The sequence below is a fragment of the Diadema antillarum genome, unplaced genomic scaffold (genome assembly GCF_040938485.1).
Source record: "Diadema antillarum isolate AM-2024a unplaced genomic scaffold, OU_Dant_1.0 scf00000163, whole genome shotgun sequence".
In the NCBI taxonomy this organism is placed as follows: Eukaryota; Metazoa; Echinodermata; class Echinoidea; order Diadematoida; family Diadematidae; genus Diadema; species Diadema antillarum.
In genome coordinates this window covers 831273-848980 of record NW_027271052.1, presented here as the reverse complement: position 1 = coordinate 848980, position 17708 = coordinate 831273, and the positions used below count along the sequence as shown (strand labels likewise).

The following is a 17708-nucleotide window of genomic DNA, read 5'->3' as shown; positions in this document are numbered from 1 at the left end:
TGTAATCTTCAGAGGTTTCAACTTATACGTGTTAATCTTCTTTTCTTTTAAGGTACAGGGTCCACTATCTTCTTTTCTTTTTAGGTATACAGGGTCCAAGCTTGTTTGATATGCCGAGTTTGCATTATGATAAATATATTTTTTTTCCAGTGAAAGTTGATCGCCAGTTTGAGTACGCGCAATCAAGAATTTCGTGTGTGTTCGCCTGCTTTCAGTGTAGCCGCGAGGAAACCTAAAGTTAGCCTAACCTAAATCTAAAGCATTTAGGCCAGTAGCAATGACCACTGCGACAGTTCATTGGATGCAAGAATTCTGTCATGCAATGCTTCCAAATTTCTTGCTTATTTCTCACATGATAACATGTTTAAAAAGCAAGTTAAAGAGGTGGCTTGTGCGATCTTGTTTAGAAAACATCTATCATACATGTTTCATGTCTTAAATTCAGAAAGAAATCGATGAATATTATTGCATTTTGTACTGCTCGTACATGTATTATCTGATTATTATTAGATGTGTGAAAAGAGAAAACGGTGCATTGCTTTGAAATTATCATTCCTCTTTATAAGAGAGAGGATGAATGCCATTTGAGCACTCAGACTGAGTGGTAAATAGCATTACAAATCTCTTATGATGATGATGATGATGATGATAATAATAATAATGATGATAATGATAATAGCAATAATAATAATAATAATAATAATAATAATTGTGATAATGATAATTGTAATATAATACTAATGACAATTAAAGTAATAATTACAATAACAATGACTATTATTATCATTATCATCATTATCATTGTTATTATTATTATTATTATTTTTAACATTATTATTATTATTATTATTATTATTATTATTATTATTATTATTATTATTATTATCATAACTTCATTATCATCATGTGCGGATAAATGAGAGTCAATATGACATAATGCGTCTTGTTCACATAATGAAATGGCAAGGTAACAGTTCAAAAGGTGGTTCCTTTCTATTTTGGCGAAAGTCTACTAATCGTGTCTCCTGTAGTGCCATCGTTCTTCATAATAATGCAACTAATTGTATTAACGGAGACCTTCGGAATATTTTTAGACTTTTACATTTGAACACCTACATGTATATATAGTCATACTGAGTACAGAATTTCAGAGTTTATAGTAACTGTTATGAAGAATACTAGTAATAATGCTTTCAAAATTTGTAACAAATTGGAATGAACACGGATGATGACGTGGCAGTCTCGCCATAAGAATGCTCGAATTTGGGCTCAAGGACGCAGAACAGAAGAAGAAGGCATGCACAGATTCTACACAGGTGAACTTGTTAAGCAAGCGGCATTGTAGTGGAATTGCACTGCTACATTTCCGACATATGTAATGCTCCTATGTCATGGACAGTGTTCAATGTAATTTGTTTAAGATTTTCAGATTATTGGCTTCTCTGCTCAAGGGCCATAATAAATTCCACAAGTCTATACATGGAGCTGTCGATTAATGTAAGTACTACATGATGTGATATAAAAATCGTCTGGAATGCCCTTTTAACTCATTTGTTTAAAGGACAAGTCCACTTTCGGAGACATTTGGATTGAGCGAATGCACATCAGTGAGACTTTGAGGAACAGCGGACAATCCAATCAAAAGTTATGATTTTTTTTATAGTTTTTTGCTCAGCCACGACTGGATGAGAAGACTACCACAGCTTGTGATGTCGCATGTGTACAACGATATAAAGAAAATGCAAAGAAAATTCAACATATTATTTCCACTTTTCTGTCATAATACAAGAACACTTGACTTGTCTCTTTCAGAAGACAGGAGGAAATGATATTACCCTTAACATAGTTATGTCAGTGACAAGTCGAGAAAATGTGCATTTTTATTTTAAAACAATACATTTTGTGAAATACTCTTCACATTTCCTTATATTGTTCTACGCATATGATATCATACACTGTATAGTCTTCTCATCCAGCAGTGGCTGAGCAAAAACTTAAAACAATCATAACTTTTGAATGGATTGTCCGATTTCCTCAAAGTCTCAGCGTGTGTTCTACTTATATTGCTGCATCTACTCAATCGATTATGAAGGCGGACTTGTCCTTTAAGGGAATTGAATCTACCATGTGCAAGACATAAGTGTGCAGAGAATCACAGACTCGGAAGCAACTGTCTCACTAAAGCAGATATTACCCAGAAGCACATCACATCGTTGTAATAAATTAGTTTATTTTGTGACCTTTTACATTTTGATTAATTGACTTCTCCCAGTTTTGTGCCCGTAATTGGATGCGTCTGTGTGTGTGTGTGTGTGTGTACGTGCGTGCTTGATAGGTTGCATGTATATCGGTCTTTAATGTAATGTTATGCGTGTGGGCGAGAATGAATATTAGTGTGTGTGTGTGTGTGTGTGTGTGTCTACCTTTTTTGTTTGTCATTGTTTCTTTTTGATAAGTCTTTATCTTTCATTCAATTTCATATCATAGAAACAGAAACGTTCACAGAAACAAAACAACACATCATACATAGACAAACTGCATTAAACACAAACATTTTACACAATAACGTCAATCTTACACTATATAAGAACAAAATGCAGTAACACTAACATTGTGCAAATTAATGTCAAACTTACATTGTAACTCTTTTAACTAAGGAAACGAAATCCGTTTTTTTTAACACATGTATTCTCGCAAAAAGCCCTCAAAACGGGAACTTCATAGATAATTTGCTTAAAACACAAAACGGGGCATATTTCACTGCTTCTCTAAAGAGAAAAAAAAAACCAAAACAAAACAAACGAGGCCTTGCGAGAAAACATACACACATGCACACACACATCCCCACACAACGCCAACATGCATCGCCCCTCCCCCGTGTCTTCAGCCCTCAGGTTTCGGGTTTTATTCACACTTGAATAACTCTGACATATCAGTGACAGGAAGAGGAAACGAGTTCGGTGAAAGTGGAATCATTATAGTGGTATTGATAGGGATGTTCCTTACTGATTTATGTATGGCCATATTATGACTGGTCACGAGCGCTAGATTTTGCACTCATCAGCTTAGTGATATCTCCATGACATAAATTACATGACCATGGCAACGCTTGGTCGCCAAAGCACCATTACAAACTTAGGGGAAAACTGTTAACGGAATGAACGCGGGATTATTTCTAACATATTCCATATTGCATATGTTTAGTTTAATCACGATTAAATTATGCACAATCATTTGCTATTATAAAACGACGATACACGTGTTTCAGTAAAGTGTTTTATAAAGATACAAACACGACAAACATCCTTTGGGAAAAAAACTGTTCATTCATTTCCAGTGCATATTCATTTAACGGTGACTGATTGCAAAAATGATATAATGGAAACAAGAACTTTTTGAGATTAATATTTTCTTTATTACGATGTTGGTAAAGTAAAGGAAAGTGTGAAAAAGTGACTACCGTACATCTTCATCAAGGACCCCTTTGAAAATCAGCCCTAACTTTGGCTGAAAGGGCAATCCGTCCCATGAGTGCAGAATGAATGAAAAAAAAAACCCAAATATATATATATATATATATATATATATATATATATATATATATAATAATACAGAGAGAGAGAGAGAGAGAGAGAGAGAGAGAGAGAGAGAGAGAGAGAACAATAGCTAGTTAAGATTCATAGATCTCATCCCCAAAACATCGCCGTACGTAGGCCTGCATGTTTTCCCATTATACTTTCCGCGAAGACAGACATTCACGTTGCACATAATGTATATTTCTATGAAACCTTATCTGACAAAAAAGAAAAATACCATATTTCGGTCGAGATACTCTTTATTTTTCTCACATGCTTTTGTTCTTACAGCTTCACCCGCAGCTGATTTCAGGCCAATGTAATAGAACTCGATGATGAGGGCTTGCGATAAAACAATCAACAAGCAAACAAACAAACAAACAAAAACCTGCAAGCAGAAATTCACAGTGTACTCCAATTGCTGGTGCAATTGTGATTTGGAGATTCAGGATACTGGGGCTCAATGCAGCGTATTAAACTGTGGCTAGACGAGTATGAAATTGATTTCAGTCTCATTTCATTAACTGCGTTCGACATTTCGAGCCGTCATTAACGCCTCATTCTTCCACATGATTATTGCGTCTGTCCTTCTAAAGTTTCGGTCGCGTTCATTTAATTGGACATGGCTTGCCAACGTCTTTTTCGTGCATTTACTTCACTTTCTGCCAGTCACTATTTTGTCATAAACCTCGGGTTTTTTTTTTCATTTCTACCCCTGTATTCAACCTAACCTTGATATGGCTTGTACCCATGAAATTAAATGCATAGGTTTTTTAGCATTTCATATTCACATCAGTGCCCCTTATCTAGTCTTACTTCATTCGCAATAACCTTGCTATTTGTTAAACTCATCATATCCTCTAACTTGTTGGAAACAAAACTTTTAAACTCTCATCTCTCAATTTTCTCCATGTACCATGTGTATAATGGCATGCATTCCTATTTTATTTTTTTTTCAATTAATTTTACAATTGTCTGCAGAAAGGATCTAGTTATCTATATATAACAAGGTGAACAGCTGGAAGTTCACATTATACGAAACTCTTCATATACAAAATGGACATACAGCAGGTAATGTCAATCACAGAGGAAGATGAACATTCGGAAACGTGCAACACATGCACGTGTTTCGTGTTATATTTAGGAATAAAAATTAACCACGAAAGAAATTAGGCCTTTATATAGCACAACCATATTCACCATTAGAGGTATTCGACTTTACAGAGATACGGAAACAAAACTAAAATCACTCTTGAAACCCTCATCCCAAAGAAGTAAAAGCAACACCACCACCACCACCACCATCACTACCACAACCAACAACAACAACAGCAACACACACACAACACACACACACACACACAAATACACACACACACACACACACAAAATACACTGCATTTAAATCAATGTCATATTTGCAATTGATAGTTATATAGATATTGATATAAAGGAAATTAAGCAAATGGGAAAAGGATAGAGACAATAAGGGTGTTCATAGTTTGTTTTACCTTTGGATTTTATATATATTATATGGTTCCTAAACAGGAAAGAGCCGTAAGGTTCATCGATGGTTGTCGCACCAGTTTCACAAGGTTCTTTCGTCCTATCAGTGCCGGCAGCTTAAAGGAGCGATGCAGGCATCAGCCATGACATTGTCACATGCACCTTTTATTGAGTTTATGCAGGAATATTGTAATCTAGCTGGATCTATTCGAGATTCACTGATTTTCCGTTGTTATGCTGAAATTAATCGTTATTTATACGTGATTTAGTCTGGATTGTTTGATTATGTCAGTCATGTGGACATTGAATAATGTCATAATGTTTATGTTTGAGTTATGAATAAAAAGAAAGAACTGTATAACGAAAAAAAAATAAAGGAGCGTAAACCAGGTCAAGGAACTCCAGGGAAGCGACATGAGATAATGGTGATGATAATGATGATATCGAAAATTTTTATGAACAAAATGTTTCTATCCGCTTTACAATATACAAAAGACAAAATAATTAATAAATCAACTTCGAGTACGATCTACAATCACATAATCATTGGCTCTGTTTAGTGAGAATTAATATCCCGTCCAGTCGATTTAAATCCCTGTAGATAATAGAAGTATAGCTGTAAGTAACAGTTTTATGCGGTAAGATTTTGAAATTCATGCTGAATACAGGCTTATTCTCGCTATGTTTGTCAACAACAACAACAACAACAAAAACAACAACAACAGGCGAGATGTTCCTTAAAAGTTAATCACCACACGGCGCAACATTATATAGATGATGACTGGCTGGGGAGGGAACATACCGAATGTTCCACCCGAACGTTTGGTACATGTTCCCGACAACAAAAGTCATCATCTGTTATGTTATATGGGTTAGTCAAATACGTCAAATACGTCAACGTCAACCATCAGAACAACGCACTCGATCGCTCGCTCGCGCAGAGCCAAATTCACTGTGCACGGGTCCTTCTATCATTTGTTACGTGAAAATATTATCCCATGGGCGAACATAACCAATGTTCCTCCATCACATGACTGTGTTTAGCCAATCACTAACCGGTATTTGACTAACCCATTTGATATTTATGAATGTTACATATCAGTATTTTGTGCAACCTAACGGTCTCCCGTAATTAAGAGGTATAATGGTAATTCCAAGGTTCAAGAGTTGAAATGGCCAATGTTTGCCCCTAAAAGGCAATAAACATCCGAGAGTGGTTTATTCACATTAATATAGCTTTTCAGCCCGGTAATCAATTTCAAAAATATATCGCGTTGCAAGTAGGCAAATGCGGCTGTTCAGGCGTAGACTACTTGAGTGGTTTTCTCCAGATCCACTTGCAAAGTCACAAACGTAAATATGACATGGATCAATAGCTGGCTAATCTATGCCATTAAAAAAACAAGAATATATGTATATAGCTCAGACTAAGGTCGATATGACCTCGAGATTGACAGCCGGTATTTGAGCAGATTGCTGAGGATATACCTCAATCCTTTTGCGTCTCTTTCCAAGGGACGAACTGAATGACTGGACTCTAGGGAAGGAGATACTGTAAACATTTTTTGTTTTTTCTTTTGGGGAGAAATTGGGGAACAGGGAAAAACACTTGAACCTCTCTTACAGTTAAAAAGAAGAAGCAAAATGGAATTGGTTTATCTATTAGCATACTAGTAGATTGGGTTATCACAGGATTGTGATGTAATGACAGCCGAACTTTTGATCGTCCATACATAAGGGTAATTACTATGTAAAATCTATTTCTATGAATTTGAAGGCACCTATGCACTCGTGAAACCCTTTTCCTATATCTATAGACTATTTTGATGTTTTATACATTGTACATGTACATTGTATTTGTTCAATGAACGACTGATATATCATCAATGGTTAGGTGGAATGTTTTCAATGAAATGGAATTTTACACAGGAACAGCATCGGAGTTTTTACTTCCCAATGCTCTAATATGTTAGTAAGACAACGAAGAGCTGAAAAAGAGCATAATTATATACATGCACGTGTTATACTTTTAGGCAGATCAATGGACACAACCTCGCTATAGGATGATATTCATATAATATACGCACATAGGATATTATATATGTATCTATATATATACATTAATACAGAAAAAGCTGTAAAAGAGTATGATCATAATTTATACATAACAAGTCGTTGTGTAACTTTTGAATGCATATGCAATGAAAAAGACATGCGTGAATCTTATATCAAAAATTTGGTCTGCCGGCCACACTGAAGTGAGACCACGTGACTTGGACTGATCAATTGATGACGTGGATTATGCAACCTGGCATGCGAGTTCATATCTCAAATTTCACTCATGAAACTTGCTGAAATATAACAACCTTTAAGGTACAGCTTCGCATCTTTCTGGTATGAAGGGTACAAAATTGCACCCTTACAGATGCAAAGTTGGACCCTTTTTTCTTAAGGTGCATGACCATAAAAACAACAGCAATAAAAGTCAACCTCAGCCAACTGGAGCACTATGATTCATGTCCCTTGTCGACATGGGTCTGAGTCCAAGAGAGACCCAGACGGCTGCTACTCAAGGCTTTAGGCACGCGGAGAGTTATTCTAAGAGATCACGGTTTTCACCATGCTGCCTGCGCAGTCTGTGTTGTGACATTGAATATTTTCTGCTTTATTTTGTGTTTTTCGTTCATACCACTATACTTGTTACCTTTCGGCCCCAACGCTCCCAAGCGGTCTTCCTCCCATGGCGGCGTTCAGGAAATGAACGTGAATGGGACGTCCATTTTGGATTGTGCCGTCATCATTTTCGCTGTCCTTCGGCACATTGCGGCAAAGCTCCGATGCAGCCAAGGAGCCTCTGCGGATGTCTCCCACAGTGGTGCAGGTAGCGCGCTGCACGGAGAACACCAATCCCCCGTTCAGCCTGATAAGCCGGCGAAGCGCGTCCAGTGATCTCTCATAGCTCTCCTTCGTGGACTTGTCGATGGTGAGGATGAGGCGGTTCTCGGCGTCGCGGAGCTCGCCCGTCCTCTTGTTGTAGACGCCGTGGAGCCCGTGCTCGACGATGTCGGCCCCCATGAGCTCCTCGTGGAGAGAGACGCGAAGACCGACGGTGATCTTGAGGACGTAGAGGAAGATGAATGATGTGAGGGCCGTCCATACACAGAGACATACCACAGACAGAAGCTGGACTCCCAACAGCCAGAAACCTCCGCCCTTGATTAATCCTACGAGAAGGAAAGGAAGACAAATCATGCATAAATAATTCCACATTTGTAACTGTCTTGTAACAAAGCTAATGATAACCTTATGCTTAAAGTGACTGTAAAGTTTTGGTTGGGATAACGGAATCAGATTTTAACTTTTTGAGAGGTAATAAGAGACCGACAACTGACAAGTTAGAGACCTGAAGCCCCATCTCAACCAAAGCTATACCATTCCATTCAGTATCGCAATGGCCAAAGCAATTGACGGTTTCTTGAAAAAAAAAATAATGGGTAGTATTTAAAACCGTTATAATGAAACAGTCAACCACAAAAGCATACAAAAACGCAAATTAACAGTATTTACTTCCCTCTTTGGGCTTCACTCATGTATTTCTACGGAAAAAAAAAGGAAATCCGGAGTACTGAAAAAAGGACTAAAAAAAGTTTGTAGGAATGAGATTTCAATTTCAGTCAAGGTTGAGACTAACCGTCGTGGCGATTGAACGTGCCAAGGGTGTCTATCTCTCCAAAAATGCCTACAGCCAGTAAGCCCCAGATGGCTGGAAAGAGATGCACGGGCACGACGCTGACGGGGTCGTCGAGCTTCAGCTTGGACATCAGTGGAGTAGCGGCGCAGCCGATGACGGCGCCCACGGCACCGATGACGATGGATTGCCATGGGTGGGCCAGCGCACAGTAGGCTGTGAGAGATATTGCATTCGTTCACTCTCTTCCATGCCTTTAATGTCAATAATGAGCTTCGGACCCCTTGACGGGCCTTTGTCAGGGATTTGGGAATCAACATAACAAAACAAAAGCAACCAAATTGCAACAAAACTTGAACAAAAATAAGTAAAAACAGCGACTTGAATTGATCAGAAAAGCAATTTGATAAAAAAGAACATGCACGGAGTTGTAATAAAACAACAGTATATCATATACAACTTGTACATTCATATATATTCATAAATGTATATATATATATGCAATATATATACAAATAGATAAATAGATATGAATATATATATATATATATATATATAAATAGATAAATAGATATAAATATATATATATATAGATTGATAAATAGATATGTATATATAAATGAATAGATAAATATATATGTATACATATGTATGGGGAGAGAGAGAGAGACAGAGAAAGAGATTGAGAGAGGAAGAGAAACAGACATAGATCAGTGTTATTGTAACGCAATAGAAAGTGAGTCTGTCTTGGTGTAGATGTAGATGATGCTTGTCATAAATGAGATACTTTGAAATTGATGTTACCGTTTCAACCAAAACATTCTGCTCATCATCGGAACCCCACTCCGAAGAAAACTTCAAGTGAAAGTGAGAAAAATTGCGTCGTTGTTGCGATGGACTTGAAGCACCGAATATAGAATAACTCAAGATGGCAATGATCTCATTTTGGGCAATTTTAACAAAACCTCTTGTTAGTATGAATTTGATTTTTGAGCCGTTTGCAGGACAGTGTTAAAGGGATAGTAAAATATCGGTTTTAGGCGAGAATGCAGCTTTTAACTTTTTTTGCAAGATATCTAAAAATCACTTCATGACATTTTAAAGAGCATCCAAATTTAGGAGGAATTCAAAGTTTTCTGCACGATGATCTTTTTTTAAATGACTGAGATATCAACAAAGAAAAGTAGAACAAAGCGATCTTATTAAAAGGTGGGTCCCGCCTTTTATTAGCATCACTTTGCTTGGGATTTTTCAGCCATTTCAAAAGCCAACAAAGTTTGAATTCATCTAGAATTATACATTCTCTCATTATTACATAAAAGATTTCTTATCATTTAAAAAATCAGCATTAAAAAAGGTTAGGAAACCAGAATCCCCATCTCAACCGAAACTGCACCATCCCTTTAAAACATTCACCAACATAATATGCCAAAGTTTTACATTAGCATTCAGGTAATTCCTCCGAACTTGACCTAGTTGTAAAGGTAGCAAGCCTAGTCACGTGCGGATACCATGGTTATATACCTCGATCCTACCCATGGTACCGGAAGGCCGTGACAACATATTGGGAATTAGTGGGATTAGGTAATCTGTATAAAAGGACAATACATTAGGTTTCTCGACATGCGCCAAATGCCGAAAAAAGGGCCATTATGCATATCAAGGGTTTAGGGCGCTTCAAAAATTGACGACACGAATTCACCAATGGAGAATTTCAGTGCAATTAAGTTTAATTACAATTTCATTGTTAATTTTCAACAAAACAAAATGACACTTCGCTCCTTGTAGACTATATGCACTGTATGATAAACGGAGTCTAGGTCTTATACATTAGCAAAAAAAAAAATATGACAATGAAACATTGTAAGAATTCATCAAAGTTAGTCAAAATAAATTGAGACAATCTCTGAAGAGATAATTCTTGTTATGCGTTGGCCCCTCCGAAGAAGAAAATCAGTAAAGAAATAAGCTTGGATGCCCACTTAGGAGACACGTAGTACGACAGTATAGAGACAAGCTAAAGAACAACAAGATGAAACAAGACTGATACCACAACAAGACTTCTTGAAACAAAACTGACATGACAATGATGACAACGAGACAATAATCATGAGACAAGACTAACGTGGCAACAAGACCAGAGAACTGCAGAAAAGACGAATAAATTATTCGAAGACAGCGACCTGCAGAAATATATCGAGAAGTGATTGTACAGCATGAAAAGGAAAGGAAGTGGATGAATTGCGGATATGACTTGAAGAGAGACTATAAAGCTAGACAGAAACCGTAATATCTGCACTCGTGTACAATCGACGCAATGAAATATGCGGCAATTCATGAGGATTTTGCAAATAAGTAACAAAGTAAGCCTACAGGCCAATTTGATTCTGCATGTCATGTGGAATGACGAGATTAAAAAACAAACAAACTTCTTATTCTTTTGGCAAAAAGATATAAGATAGTGGACAGGGACATACACGGATATCATGTACGATAAGGAAGAAAGGGCTTCAGAACGCGTGCCATTTCCAGTCAGCCCGACTTTTAATACCCATGCTACATGACTTTATGGCATTCAAAACAACAAAGCGGAGCAGGTAGTTAATAAAAAATCACCCTCCATCAAGAAATATGCAATACATTATCGACAAACTGAAAAACTGGACAGGAATAATAGAGGTCGTGTTTAATGTATGGTGCTTGTCAAGGCTCAATTTTGTCCAGAAAGGCCAACATATTACGTTGACGGCCTAGTTTTGTTAATCCTGGCGTCAATGGCACATGTCGTAAATAATGTGTTTTTTCACTCTCAAGAAATGGCATTTGGGCGTTCTTATTTTCAGAACCTCTTAGATGTAGAAGCGGTAGCTCTTCTTTCTTTTAGATTCGTGTTCCTCTATCCAGCAACTAAAAAAAAAAAAAAAAAAAAAAAAAAAGGAAGCTCGAATAAAGATAGCGCTCCCTCCACAATAGAGGAAAAATTGCAAGGTCGACAGCAGCATTGCGTCTCTTCCTGAGTATCCTACATTGTTATATCATTCTTTTTTTAATGCTAAAAGGTTTGGATAGTCTATGTCATCTAACATTGAACTGTAGTGACTAGTTTTAGACAATGAAAGAAAGAAAGAAAGAAAGAGAGAGAGAGAGAGAGAGAGAGAGAGAGAATTGCTTTTCAATAGGTGAAAACAAACAAACAATTATACCGATGAGGTCACAATGGAGAAAATTTTCCAGCCTGTACATTCGTTATTGCTTATTCTGATAATAAAGTATATTTACTGTGGTAGGAACGTCCTTGCTTTGTATTGTAGAGAATTTAATCAGTTAATGCAACCTCCGAAATTTGAATTCATGCCATCAGCAAAGAATCGTATTGGAAAAAAAAAATATGCGGCATGCCATGTTGGTTGCTAATCTGGTGTGCAGACTCAAAATAATGTTTTCCGCAGTCTCCATGCAATAATTACCCGTTATAGAAACCAGCGATGCAAGGACAGAGTTGATCAACCAGCCAATGTTGAATTTCCGACCAAGGGTAAGATAACTGCACGGGTAAAGATAGAAAACAATACTCTACGCTACCAATGTGCATTATAGCCCCGGTCACACAGCACTTTACGGCTTAATCACGGCCAAAACCCGTCTAAAAGTGGTCTCCCGTGAAGCAGACGATGTTGTTCGCATCGATGTCGAGTTTAAGATGAGCTACGGTCGATTTATAGACGTGGCAAGACGCGAGGAAAAATCTGAACGGCGTCGGACGGGATAAAAAGTTTTGAAATGCTCAAAATTTTACTCCGCGGACAACCACGGGTGGCACACGTGGTAAAGACGTGTGGCACACGTGGTAAAGACGTGCAACACACGTGAAACACACATGATAATCCGTGTTCCGGCAGTACTTAAAACTTGGGGAGACGCGGTAAGACGTGAAAATTTAGCGGGCAGTGCACCGTCATCTGACGCGTGTTACGCGTTGGTATCACTGGAAATAGCGTGTGTTTAGCGGCTTATCACTGACAAGTTGATTTTTCCGGTACATACACGTGGCTGGACGTGGTTAGCCGTGCTTAGGCAGTGCTTCAGCAGTGGAACAGCCGCCAACGCCCATACCCCGTACAAAGCACGGCCAAACCAAAATTGACCAAAAAATTACCACTTACGACCACGTCCACCAGATTTTCATAACTTTTTGTACGTGATTCAGACGTGGAGTGCTGTGTGACCGGGGTATAAGATTACCTTCTTGCGTTGAAATGACAAAACAAGATGCATGGTAGCGATGCTTACAGAAGAAAACAAGCAAGCAAACAAACAAACTCGTTGCAATTCTTTATCGAAAGAAAATGATTGTACTTGTTTTTCTTTCCAGCATTTTTATTCTGACATGTTGTATCTAACAGTCAATACATTGAATTTACAGTTGTTATGTCTATAAATGTACTTCCATTAAATGTGATGTTCAACGAAAAATGCGTAGGCCTACACACAAATCATCCCGGAGAATATATCTTTTAATGTATTTTTTCCCCTGAAGATTGCAATTACAGTTTGCTGTTAACAGTTAAAACGATAGGTAAGGGCGAAAAAAAAATAGAAGAAACACAGTTACCTGAGAGCAATTCCTGTTATCCCTCCAGAAATGGATGCAAGGATAGTAGAAACCGCCGATCTGGGAATTTAAGATACGATTTAGATATGATTAAACAGTATTATACACGAGTGGTTATCACGTAACAGTGCACCATGCCCTGATTTTTGTCATTACATTTTGATCGTGGTAAAGGTAGCGAGAAAGCTCGGGTGTCTGGAATGAATTCCTCTGTCTTATGAATGCTTCGTCAGTATAAGTTTGCCCTTTGGTATTAAAGCACGCAGTCCAGTTTTGCTGTCTTATCACGCTCAAATTTGGGAAAGTAATGAAATTTCTGAAGGTATAGCATTGGAATTAATCAAATAATAATGCATTAAACTTTATAACGGAAAACTATATATATATATATATATATATATATATATATATATATATACATACTTGTATAATTATAAACATGTATAATATGCGTGAAGTGTGAATACATTATGTTATTTCTATAACTATTTGTTCGAAAGCAAGTGTAAAACTAAAGGACATAAGCTTACTGAAGTTAAATCCGTCTCCCGAAATTAAATAAAACTGAGCACTTTAGGGCAGGACAAAATGAATAATTTTGAATGCACGAATGAACAACAAACACCTACAAATGGTTGCATGTGGAATCGTCTACGGAAAGAGAAACCTCTCCCCTTGTGCTGCGCACTATCTATCAATCTACATAATGAACAACTAAAGTAATGAGCTTCATGAACGTGTCTTTGTTCCATTTGCGGCGCAAGCAAAAAATAAGCACTAAAGCATACTTACTTTATTGTTAGGATCCATTTCTGACCGGCTACGCCGTACGTGCTGCCGCAGTTGAAACCAAGCCATCCCCACCTTAGCATAAAAGTGAAATGAATTGCTAATGAAATGACGGTTTGCAGAGAGGTATCAGCTCAGTCACTGATTTGCATATCTTTCTTGTTGTTTTTGTGATTATTTGTTCAAATAATTCTTGCTGAACAGCTCCTTTGTAGTTTATCAATTTAAATCGGTCTTTAGTATCAACGAACAATACAAGTCAAAGCTGCATTTACCGAAATACTTGTATATTTAATTTACTAAAATCGCCATTCCCCAAGACCCGCTTTTAAGTTGTTTATCTATTTTTTTGGTCATCTATATCAACAAATAACAGAAATGGAGGCTGAAGTTACCAAAGCTAAGCGCAATTATTTACAAACTAAGCCTATAAATAAATCTTAGGAAATACAATTAGTGTAAGGATTTTCATGTAATCACAGAACATAGGACAGCATACCTGAAGAGCGAAAAAAAGTATGTAAATGGATTTCATTAGTCTCTTTATTACTATACAGGTATGGAAAGTAATTTTTCCTCAGAATTTGTTTTCATGGACTGACATAGATATACATATATACGATCAATCAGAAGCAAAACAGTGCCTCAAGTGATCTCATATTGCTCTGAATTCTGATAACATCAGTATTCAGCATATTCCAAATATCTTGAAATCCAGCCATTTCCCGAAACCCCAGGAACTGAGAAGAATTTATGTCGGAAATAATAACAAGGTCAGGCAAATTTCGAAATGAAAATTTTCGATTTTATGGATTTTTTTAAACAATATCAAACCATCATTTACCTTGAGGAGAGAATATATGTTGTGGCATGAAAGTAATTAAACGTCATGGGTTTGACCTACTGCATTGCATTGCTAACAAAATTCCCCTATAACGTCTTACGGGAAAAAAAAAATCAAAATTCTTAGTGATGACATAAAGCGCGTTGAAGAAAGAACCTCTCTATCTGGTTGGTATTGTGCATTATCATAAGTTTCAAGTTTTCTTTAATATTCATATCCCCTCCCGGGAAGTAACAATTGTCATCATCGTCATTATCATCATCGGCATCATTATTGTTAGTATCGTTATTATTATCATCATTACTCCTACTATAATTGATGCTGTTGTCGTTATTGCTATCATCATTGACACCAACATCATGAGTAGCAGCAACATCATTCCAACGTCACTTCGGTTACCACAATTATAATAAAAATTGCTACCGCCATTGAATGTCACACTTATCATGTGGTACTCGCATCAACTTTAAAGAACGTATTGATTCTAAGAAGGGTTAAGATATGATAAGCGGGAATTAGAAGTTAGATACTAGTCTGTAAACATTATGTAATGAAAGGCCTAAATGAATAAATTGTTTCAAAATCGTATGTTCTAAACTCACCACAACATGAAGAGACCAAGGAGTGTGTTGATAGGACTGCCTTGAACTGGCTTATCCTCCTGGGGTCCAAACCGACCGTGTCGAGGCCCCAACATGATGATAGCCACCAGACCAGTTACCCCTCCTAACAGGTGTACCGGCCCCGCCCCTGAAATATCGACCACACCCATGGTGTGTAGCCACCCATTGGGAGCCCAGATCCAATGGGCTGGGACGGCGTACACGAAGGTGTTGAGAAAGGAGAAGATGATGTAGGCTTCGAGCTTTGTCCGCTCCGCCATCGCGCCACTCACAATTGTCGTGGCCGTGGTTGCGAAGGAAGCGTGGAAGAAAAAATGAGCGAAGAGGTGACCGAGCTCGGCGTCGACTCGCATACTGTCTACAAAAAAGTCACCGATGCCAATGTATGGGTTCGAGCCTTCATTGACACCGAAGCTGAGGCCGTAGCCGAACATCCAAAACGATATGCCACCGAAGAGGACGTCGACGGCGTTCTTGACCATGATGTTGACCTCGTTTTTCAGCGTCACGCTCCCGGACTCGAGAAGGCCGAAACCGGACTGCATGGTGAAGATGAGAAAGGCGCTGGTCAAGATCCACGTAGCATCGTCCCACGTCGCCGCGCGATATGCAGTTGGACTTCTCTCCGTCGAATTCGTCACCAGTCCGGCACTAGTCGAAGGCGCTGCCATCGTAGTCATGATCGCTTATACACGAACTGTCCACTGCTCGACGTCGTTTTGACACGTTTTCCTTAAATAAAAATCTCAGCCGTCTCACTGGATATACAGTTCGAGCAAAAAATGTAGGTCGGCGAGTTACACATCCGTGATTTTCAGGGAGAAATTATTTCGCGGGTCCATATAGCGCCACAGATGCTGTGTTATTGCCATGCATCACGTATATCATAATTTAGACAGCTACACAATTGGTGTGTGAAAAGACACACCGTACCAGTGGGGAGCGGTGAGAGTATGAATTATGTTCCTTGCGTCAAACATCCTGAAAAGCAAACTACTTGATTTTTGTCTTTGATAGTCATTATCTATTACCTTAAGTCAAGGTTTTTGCGAGAACACAGTGTGTCAAACTAGCACTGTTTACGTTTTCACTTAATCACAAGAAACTGAATATACTTTCGTCCACGTGCCTTCACAGGTTTTACGTTGATTTTTTTTTTCTGTCAAGTAATGAAATGTTCACGGGTATGACGTCAACAAGATACGCGATTCCGTTCTGATATTTTTACAAGCATCCAGTTACAATTTATCGAGCCTGGGTTGATTCATACCTTTTGGTTATTGATCGTGACTGTTAAAATATACCCAATGAATGATGACCTTTTCAATATGTTCCCCAAGAATGTAAGGTTAAGTGTGATGCTATTCCTCGTTTCATCTTTTTGTGTTTGTCGGTTTTGGATGGTCATATCACGATCTGGACACCCACGAGCAAGAAAGAAAAAAAAACAACTCTTTGACTGATACAACCCCGATTCACCTTTTTTTGCCGCGTGTCTAGGTCTTGGACCGTATAGCTCGTCACTGCTCGTGAGCCTATGTCGAGCTCGTGAGCCTTGACTGTTCACTAGTGTCTATCTCCTTGGCTGTATGACTCGTGAGCGTCGAGCTCGTGATGTGTCGAGTTCGTGACGTGCTTTGGTGCTTTTTACTTTCATACTAGTCACCACTTCTCCATCCGGAGGTACGTGGTTTAGATGGCTTTGCTGAAAGCAACTGTGCTGGCCTATGGCGGCTCTCTCGACAATATGTACTCCATAAACTCATTGATTCTATCATGCTGTTCGAGCGCAGTTGGGCCAACAAAGTACCCAAAGGCTTTACACAGTCCAGTTGTTGTTGGGTTTTTTTGTGTGTGTTCGTTCGTTTGTTTGTTTGTTTGTTTGTTTGTTTGTTTGTTTGTTTGTTTGTTTTTTTTTGGGGGGGGGGTAATTTGAAAGAATTACAGGACTACTTACTAACTGCTTGTAATATTATGCATTTTGCCAGATTGTAAGAATTTTCAAGTGATGGTCCATCGACTATGTAAACGTAGATTAATGTAGCATGGTAATGATGGAATCCTATTCTAC

General features: G+C 38.1%; 1 protein-coding gene across 1 annotated transcript; it reads right to left on the bottom strand.

Annotated features, from left to right (window-relative positions):
• Positions 1-7781: 7781 nt before the first annotated feature.
• On the bottom strand, positions 7782-16317 carry LOC139722339 (putative ammonium transporter 3). Its single transcript, XM_071633648.1, has 6 exons — positions 15617-16317; positions 14174-14245; positions 13382-13441; positions 12237-12313; positions 8773-8985; positions 7782-8305 (listed from the first exon to the last, which is right to left on the bottom strand). Exons 1-6 carry the CDS (start codon positions 16315-16317, stop codon positions 7782-7784), a joined length of 1647 nt encoding a protein of 548 aa, XP_071489749.1.
• Positions 16318-17708: the final 1391 nt, after the last annotated feature.